Raw genomic sequence first — 9,573 nt, 5'->3', positions numbered from 1 at the left:
CCCCACTTTTGTAAAAGCATAATATAGCTTTTGGTTTTATTCATTCTTTAGAGGACATCTTTGGGTTTCTTAAGCGTTGCAGGCAATTGATGGACGATTTTAAAATCAGTGGTAGTGGCAGTCTCAAAGTGAATTATTGTCCTGAGTCCTGATACACAGAGTGGAAAACTTAGTTATCTAAAGGACTGCCCTTGAGGCCTACTGTCCTGAATGCATTTTTAGTTAGTGTTGGAAACAAGTTTCACTGGACTCCCAGTGGGGCATTCCCACCCAAGCACAAGTGCCCTCCTTACCCACAAAGTAGCTTGCCTTTTCAGTGAGTAGAGACATATACATACATACATGTGCATGCACATACGTGCGCATACACGCACATACACACACTCTCTCACTCTCTCTCGTTTTATCTCTCTCCCCTCAGGAGTGATTTGAATTAGACAATAAATAGCCAGACAGCACCCCCAGGAATGGGCACACATGCAGCAGCTGTCCAAAGGAGAAGTCACTTTACTTTCTTTTAAACTTGCAATGTTTGTCTTTATTTTGTTCTTTATATTTTCAAAGTGAAAAGAAATAGTACTGAGTCAATTTCTTTTTGTTTTTTTAAATATTTGTTCTATGTATTTACAAGCCTTAAAGTTGCTCTAAAGATTTCAAGAGTATTAAGAGTACTTTTCTCAGGGTAGCACTTTTTTTTTTTTAAACAATTCTTGGAGTTCTGTGGTCCACAGCATTTCCTTCTGTTTCAATGTTATGTATGTTTTGATTACTATTGTGATTTTTTAAATTTTCTGAAGCAAGCTGAGAGGCAGGCAGAAAGATTTGATGCCAAAAAAAAAAAAATCTTTCTTACCTTGTTCACCCCAAACTTTCTCAAATCTGGACTAAATGCTATACCTTAAAACAAACATGAGGTGCATCTTGAAGGGGAGGGAAATTTATTTCTCTGCTTTTCTATTATACAAGTTGTTTACAGAAACTGCAAATTAAAAAATTACACTGGCATTTGCAGTCCTTAAAATAAATTAAAAGTTCTCAACTTTTTTTTTTTTTTGCTAAACATTTTTTTAAGTATGAGTCCTTGTTTAAAAAGAAAAGATTAAAACAGAAAATATTTTCTATAAATAATACATGTATTTTGGTTTTAGTGCTCCCGCCCTAAGGTTTGAAGTTTACTTTTATCCAGTACCTTTTTCCTCCATGATCACCTTTTTTTCTCTTTCCCCTCTCCCACTCGTGCACACGTGGGGGTTTCTGCGAGAATTGGCCTTGCTGCACTGTGATTGGCGAAGACGTGAAACTTTTTAAAAAAATACTTAAATTGTTTCTTTTGTTTCGTTTTGTGTATTTGAAGTTTTAGTTATCCTCAGACTCCTCTTCTGCTTCCCGCAGCCACGTGAAGAATGCCGTGACAGATTTCAGAGCCACGCCCTTCCCATTCTGCTCTGCAGGGTCCTTGCTGCTCTCCCATTTGTAGAAGGCATCCTCGGAGATCACCTCCTCATCATATAGACAATCAAAAAACATCCGCAGCAAATCTGCAAGGAGGTGAAAATAAACTATAAGCTTTGGGACACTGTAGTTATGAGGAAAAGAATATATTTCAAAATAATGAATGACTGAATAAATGTGCATTAATTCCCCCAGAAAAAGCAATAATGACAATTCACCATACTTGGTCTTGACAGTATAAACAGCCCAACAACTTGTTTAAAGAAGAGGAAAAAAAGATTGAAGCAGTCTAAATTCTTTTTTATTCCTATTATTTTGTACAATTTGAACTTTTTTTCTTTTTTTTTTCTGGTTTTTTTTTTTTTTTTGAGAGACAATCTTGTTCTGTCCCCAGGCTGGAGTGCAGTGGTGCGATCTTGGCTCACTGCAACCTCTACCTCCTGGGTTTAAGCAATTTTCCTGCCTCAGCCTCCTAAGTACCTGGGATTATAGGCGCCTGCCTGGGTTGAAGCAATTTTCCTGCCTCAGCCTCCCAAGTACCTGGGATTACAGGCGCCGGCCACCACAGTCAGCTAATTTTTGTATTTTAAGTAGAGAAGGGATTTCACCATGTTGGCCAGGCTGGTCTCGAACTCCTGACCTCAGGTGATCCGCTCATCTTGGCCTCCCGAAGTGCTGGGATTACAGGCGTGAGCCACCGTGCCCGGCCCAATCTGAACTATTTTCTGATACCAGTGAAGCTGTTTCATATCATGTTTATCTCAATCTAAACCCTGTAAAATTTAAATACGAGTAGTTTTTTACTTTCTTTTTACTATTTTCTGCGCTGCAAGTTTACTGTATTATTTTTACAAAATTTGGGGGAAGGGAGAAAGGCAGGATATGCTTTTTCTTCCTTGTAATGTTGTTTTAAAAATGAAGAGGTGGCCGGGCGCGGTGGCTCACACCTTTAATCCTAGCACTTTGGGAGGCCGAGACAGGCGGATCACGAGGTCAGGAGATCGAGACCATCCTGGCTAACACAGTGAAACCCCATCTCTACTAAACATACAAAAAATTAGCCGGGCATGGTGGTGGGTGCCTGTAGTCTCAGCTACTAGGGAGGCTGAGGCAGGAGAATGGCGTGAACCCGGCAGGCGGAGCTTGCAGTGAGCTGAGATTGCGCCACTGCACTCCAGCCTGGGTGACAGAGCGAGACTCTGTCTCAAAAAAGAAAAAGAGGTGATCATTCACATGGAAAACATGAGTAAAAGCTATCTCATCTGGATTTTATCCAGTGAAACTACACCTGTTATTTACTGTTTTAAACGTCCAAACTATCTGTGTGATTTTAATTCTCGGTTTTACTCTCATAGTAAAACTGAGAATTATAGTTATCATATATAATAAGTTATTAGCTTATAGTTATTATAGTCAGCTCTCCGATCATTTATATTAATGGAGGGAGGCAGTGGAATAAACAATAAATGCTAATCAATATTAGGTTTATCATGAGTCGTATTAACTTTTTTTTTTTTAAATGGAGTTTTGCTCTTTTTGCCCAGGCTGGAGTGCAGTGGCATGATCTCGGCTCATTGCAACCACCGCCTCATGGGTTCAAGTGATTCTCCTGCCTCAGCCTCCCAAGTAGCTGGGATTACAGGCGTGCGCCACCACGCCCAGCTAATTTTGTAGTTTTAGTAGAGACAGGGTTTCACCATGTTGGCCAGGCTGGTCTCAAACTCCTGACCTCGGGTGATCTGCATGCCTCGGTCTTTTTTTAAAAAGACTTATCTTTGTAATTATATTAGTTAAGCTAATATTATCAAATTATCTGATTCATGGTAGATTGTCTCTTCAGTTACACTATAAGGATAATTTGCTTTCATCTTTTCCTTTATCTCCAAGAGCGATTCAGGACTAGGAAAGAAGGAATTTTACAAAAGCGAAAATAAGGAAGTACCAAAGAACTACTTGAGTGCTCTCTCTAATACCTATGTACTGCCCGCTTTAACAAATACCAACAGAATTTTCGAGATGTAATAAAAATCATTAGTTAACACCAAGTATCACTAAGACTTAAGTGTACAGGTTACTTTGTTTCATTAGCCAAGAATTAATCATAACCCTTAACTAAAAACTATTCTGAAACTCCTTAGTAAATATAGCATGGTAAATACACTACACTTAGGGTCTTTGTTGGGTGTCTAAAGATTCTAGAGTATCATCCTCAACATCATTAACCATTTTCATGCCCTAGACCTGTGTTGTCCAATATGGAAGCTATTAGTCAAACATGGTTATTTAAATTTAAAGTCAATAATTCAGTTCCTAAGTCACAACAGACATATTTAAGTATAGAATTGCCACATGTGGCTCATGATTACCATACTCAATGGTATGGATATATACTACCATCACTGTGGAAAGTTTTATTAGGCCTGCCCTGGAATGGGGATGAAATAACCTAATCTAAATAGTTTTCTTGTTGTGATATTTTCATACAAACATATAACAAATTCATTTTTTTTTTTTTTTGGACAGAGTCTTGCTCTGTTGTCCAGGCCGGAGTGCAGTGGCGCAATCTTGGCTTAGTGCAAACTCCGCCTCCCAGGTTCAAGTGATTCTCGTGCTCAGCTTTCTGAGTAGCTGTAGCTGGGACTACAGGCACATGCCACCACACCTAGCCAATTTTTGTATTTTTGTATTTTTTTTTTTTTTTTTGAGATAGAGTCTCGCTCTGTCGCCAGGCTGGAGTGCAGTGGCATGCTCTTGGATCACTGTAACCTCCGCCTCCTGGGTTCAAGCGATTCTCCTGCCTCAGCCTCCCAAGTAGCTGGGATTACAGGTGCCCGCCACCACACCCAGCTAATTTTTTGTATTTTTAGTAGAGACAGGGTTTCACTATGTTAGCCAGGATGGTCTCGATCTCCTGACCTCATGATCCATCTGCCTCGGCCTCCCAAAGTGCTGGGATTACAGGTGTGAGCCACCGTGCTCAGCCATTTCTGTATTTTTAGTAGGGATAGGGTTTCACCATGTTGGCCAGGCTGGTCTTGAACTCTTGACCTCAAGTGATCTGCCTGCCGTGGCCTCCCAAAGTGCTGGGATTATAGGCGCAAGCCACTGCACCCGGCCAAATTCAAATTTATTAAAGTTAGTTATATGAGTTTGTGTTATTAGTGATTCTTTTATTGTCCTTTGTTCAAACCCTAAATCATCTCTAAGTCCTGGCTTGGATAAATCTCACTCATTGGTTAGATTAACTGTAACATGAGATAAACTTACTGGCAGGTTGATCAAGTTTTACTATCGATGCTTGTAGTGCATAAAGTGCTTGCAGTTCCTTCTCTGTATCTGAGTCTAGGTACTTGAGTAAGATCGGCACTCTCTGCTTGATAACAGCAGTGTCCACTCTGAAGGTAGAAGAGTCGGCTAAAGGTGATAGAAGAACTAGGAATTACATTTAAGGAGTTAACATAGAATTATCTTTAATTTTCTTTCTTTTTTCTTTTTTTGAGACAGAGTCTCACTCTATTGCCCAGGCTGGAGTGCAGTGGCACAATCTAAGCTCACTGCAACCTCCGTCTCCCAGGTTCAAGCTATTCTCCTGTCTCAGCCTCCCAAGTTGTTGGGACTACAGGCGCCTGCTCCCAGGCCTGACTAATTTTTTTGTGTATTTTTAGCAGAGACAGGGTTTCACCATGTTGGTCAGACTTGTCTCGAACTCCTGACCTCAGGCGATCCACCCGCCTCAGCCTCCCAAACTGCTGGGATTACAGGCATGAGCCACTGCTCCTGGCCTTTCTTCTTCTTCTTATATTTTAGATTTTAAATAATAAAGACAGGGTCTCGCTATATTGCCCAAGCTGGTCTTGAACTCTTGGGCTCAAGCAATCCTTCTGCCTTGGCCTCCCAAAATGCTGGGATTACAGGCATGAGCCACTGCAACCTGGCTCATTTTCAATTTTCTGAGTACAAAGGACCCATATGGCTCTACAAGAGAAGAGGAGGCAGAAGGTCTAAGGCAAATAGTTTGAAATCCAAAATGCTCTGAAATTATTAATGAGACATTCTCTCACAAATAATAAAAACTATGGAGGGGGATGCATTTTGAATGCTGGTTTCCCTCAGGAGTAGCGTACCCAATTATCTTTAATTGTAATTAAACAGTGACTGTGGTTTTATGACAAACTACAAAAGCAAAATTAATCAAATGTCTTACCATAAAAAAAGGTAAGTGAGGTGATAGATATGTTAATTAATTTGATTCAATCATTCCACATTGGACATGTATATCAAAACATCACATTGTACCCCATAAACATATACAATTATAATTTGTCAATCAAAAATAAATGAAACATGGAGTAGGAATTTCAAGTGAGTATTTAAAAAAAGCAACATAAAAAAGCAACATTAGAAAAGGAAATTAAAGTGACACTTAATACAAATCTTTTCAGAAGGCTAAAATAATTGGAACCATTTTGTTATTACTAGGATAAAAACTAACTGTGGCAGTGGCAGATAACATACCTAATCTAGGCCTTTTGAGGGAAAGGAATGATAAAAAGGGGCTGAGAAATGAAAAGCATCCTCAGTACAAAGACACATACGGGTTTATATTATCTGTAAGTTATCACTAAGACACAATTTGTTTTTAAAAGCAGATTTTGCTTTTAAAATCTGGCCATCATGGCTCATGCCTGTAATTCCAGTTACTCAAGAGGCTGAGGCGATAGGATCCGCTTAAGCCCAGGAGTTCAGGTCCAGCCTGGGCAACACAGTGACCCCCACCATCTCAAGAGAACAAAAACCAAACAGCTTTTGGACTTCCCAACTCGAATTTTAAAACATGAAAGTCTTATAATAGTTCTATGGATACTGAAAATGATTTTTTAAAATTTCATGAAGACTTTCTACTTAGCTTTGTTATTTATCTCATTAAAGAACATTGAAAATAAATTCATTGCAAATCTTAAATTACAATTCTGAAGCTATATTAAGTGGCAGAAAGCCATCTTCAAAATAGAGACAGACTTGAAATTCTGAGACACCTTTGCACTGATGAATTTTTTTTTCTCACTTCAGTGACAGAAGTATGAATTTCTATCTGAAACTAAAGAGATGTCTTCATTGAATAATGTTAAACATTGTATACAGCTTGGAATATTTGGGATTTCTACTGACCCTAATCCTATCAATATTAACAATTCATAAGCCAATAAAATTGTCTTATCATATCAAATAAAGTCAACAAAGAACAGGACAAACTGTTGATATTTTTTTCTTCATGTATGTACTTACATAACATGACTTTTTTGATGAGAATAACCCTATACTGATAATTAGATTAAGAATATTCAACCTGTTCATTATAATTCATGATTGGAAGGAGGAGGCGGCCCTGAATGTTAGAGGTGAAAAGATAAAGAAAAAGCTACACGCAACGTAGTGAAAAACAACCCAAGGAGCATGCAAGGCATGTGGTAGCTGGTTAGATCTGGGTTCTCTGTAGGCGGAGCAGCCATTTGTCTCCACGCTTGAGACAACCAGGCATCACAGACAGAAAGGACAGTGCACAGAAAAGTGAGCTACATAGGAGAAGTTTTGAAAACAATGTAAAATCAAACTGTATACTTAGTAGTTGACATAATGGGGATTTCAGATGTTATGAGCTGCCTTCAGAAATGTTACTTACCTATAATAGCTGCTTTACAAACAGCAGTCATTAAAGCTCTAAGGAATGTAGGTGAACTCATCTGGATTTCGTCTAGATTAGCCTGAAGTCAAAAAGAAATAAAACAATTAAAGATACCTTGCTCAGCCAGGCACAGAGGCTCATGCCTGTAATCCCAACACTTTGGGAGGCCGAGACAGGAGGATCACTTGAGGCTAGGAGTTGAGACCAGTCTGGGCAATATAGTAAGACCCTATCTCTTAAAAAAAAAAAAAAAAAAAAAAAAAAAAGCTGGGTATGGTGGCACATGCCTGTGTTCCCAGCTACCTGGGAGACTAAGGTGGGAGGACTGCTTGATCCCAAGGGTTTGAGGCTGCAGTAAGCTATGACTGCACCACTGCACTCCAGCATGGGTGACAGAGCGAGACCTTGTCTCGAGAAAACAAAAAACAGGCCAGGTGCAGTGGCTCATGCCTGTAATCCCAGCACTTTGGGAGGCTGAAGAGGATGGATCACCTGAGGTCAGGAGTTCGAGACCAATCTGGCCAACACGGTGAAACCGTGTCTCTACTAAAAACACAAAAATCAGCTGGGTATGGTGGCAGGCAGAGGCTGAGGCAGGAGAATCGTTTGAACCTGGGAGGTGGAGGCTGCAGTGAGCCAAGATTGCACCACTGCACTCCAGACTGGGCGACAAGTGCAAAACTCCATCTCAAAACAAAAAACAAAAAAAGGTACCCTTGCGTACCAGAGAAATGATCTCCTGAACATCAGGACTGATCTGGCACTAAGAACAGATGAGTCACTGTTTTTTTTTTTTTTTTTTTTTTGAGACCTCGCACTGTCACCCGGGCTGGAGTGCAGTGGTGCGATCTCAGCTCACTGCAACCTCTGCCTCCCAGGTTCAAGCGATTCTCCTGCCTCAGCCTCCTGAGTAGCTGGGACTACAGGAGCCCTGCCTCAGCCTCCCAAGTAGCTGGGACTACTCAGCTAATTTTTTAGTACTTTTAGTAGAGATGGGGTTTCACTATGTTGGCCAGGCAGGTCTCAAACTCTGACCTCGTGATCTGCCTACCTCGGCCTCCCGAAGTGCTGGGATTACAGGCATGAACCATCACACCCAGACCAGATGAATCACATTTTTGCACATTCTTGCTAAAATTAAATGTCCAATTCATTGAAAAATAATTTGGCTATTGCCAGTTCTGTGTGCACATATTTGAATTAGCAGTATTTACTTTTCAGGGTCCTTCCCACTGCCTATCCTCTACTCATTCAATTATACAGTGTTATGTACTTGTACATTTGGAAGTATAACCACTTAAAAACATATTTTATTCCTCAATAAATAATCCATATTAAGATCATCTACTCAATCTATGAAAGAACGACACCACAACTGCAGTGTATTTTAATGACTACTTACTCAGAAGCATGTAACTATTTTTACATGTGCCAACACTGCTTTTTCATCTTAATTTTAATGTGAATTAGAAGTTAATCTCAAGCATTACTTAACCCCTTAAGTGGTGAGAAAAATGTTACTCTTTTCTAAGGAAGGCAAAACAAAAGCATTTAAAAACTAATTTAATTAAGGTTAAAAATTCATGAAGTGAACTGATAGGTAAGCGAATTAAGGGGATCCCACAAGAATCTTTCCTGTAGAGGTATCAGGGAAGGTGACATAGTCTTTATACCTCTACCCAGTCAAAGATCTGTTCATCATTCGCTTTGTCCTCAATAATGAGTTTCTCGAGTCGCTTATACAGCTCTTCGGCAGACAGTTCTTTCTTTGAAAGTGCTTCAGAGGAACAGGGACTGTCAGACTCTATGAAGTCCAACTTCTGAAACATAAAAGGTGGAACATATTAATATATTAATATAATTCTATGTTATTATCATCCTGAGAGAAGAACAAAGTCATAGGTTACGTCTTCTATTTTACATGGAATCAAAATGATCAGCAGAGGCTATTTTATGTTTGTAGTTTTTTTTTTTTTTTGAGACAGGGTCTTGCTCTGTCACCCAGGCTGGAGTAGTTTGGCTTACTGCAACTTCCACATCACGGGCTCAAGCAATCCTCCCACCTCAGCCTCCTGAGTAGCTGGGACTCCAGACCCACACCACCACACTTGGCTATTTTTTTTGTATTTTTAGTAGAGAAGGGGTCTTGCCATGCTGCCCAGGCTGGTCTTGAACTCCTGAGCTCAAGCAATCCGCCCTCCTTGGCCTCCCAAAGACTGGGATTACAGGCATGACTCACCACGCCCAACCTGTTCGTATTATAGTTTTGAAAAATTGTCAGTCCATTATCCTTCTGAATATTTTTCCAACTTCTCATACCGTGTATCTTAAAAAAGAAGGTAATAACCCCCCTATAATTATCTCTAGGCTATGGTTACACGCAAATAATCTTGAGCTTCAATCTTCCCCTTAGCTGCAACATAGCTCTTTAAGGCAGG

At 39.9% G+C, this 9,573-nt stretch overlaps 1 protein-coding gene across 43 annotated transcripts in view; it reads right to left on the bottom strand.

The window, feature by feature from the left end:
• Window positions 1-511: 511 nt before the first annotated feature.
• EIF4G3 (eukaryotic translation initiation factor 4 gamma 3) overlaps window positions 512-9,573 on the bottom strand; it is a 368,231-nt gene continuing 359,169 nt past the window's right edge. For 40 of the 43 annotated variants that reach the window (XM_063594267.1, XM_008967038.4, XM_008967044.4 and 37 more), the window contains 4 exons: window positions 8,809-8,955; window positions 7,133-7,214; window positions 4,720-4,866; window positions 512-1,538 (listed from right to left, as the gene is read on the bottom strand). In XM_063594267.1, the coding sequence (XP_063450337.1) occupies window positions 1,357-1,538; window positions 4,720-4,866; window positions 7,133-7,214; window positions 8,809-8,955 (558 nt within the window). In that variant the 3' untranslated portion in view covers window positions 512-1,356. The remainder of the gene's footprint in view (window positions 1,539-4,719; window positions 4,867-7,132; window positions 7,215-8,808; window positions 8,956-9,573) is intronic. The other 3 variants (XM_034957340.3, XM_055097150.2, XM_055097153.2) reach the window with 1 other exon arrangement.

Source organism: Pan paniscus, chromosome 1, assembly GCF_029289425.2.
Source record: "Pan paniscus chromosome 1, NHGRI_mPanPan1-v2.0_pri, whole genome shotgun sequence".
Classification (NCBI taxonomy): domain Eukaryota; kingdom Metazoa; phylum Chordata; class Mammalia; order Primates; family Hominidae; genus Pan; species Pan paniscus.
The sequence above is the reverse complement of the archived record's forward strand: the minus strand, read 5'-3'. Positions and strand labels throughout refer to the sequence as shown.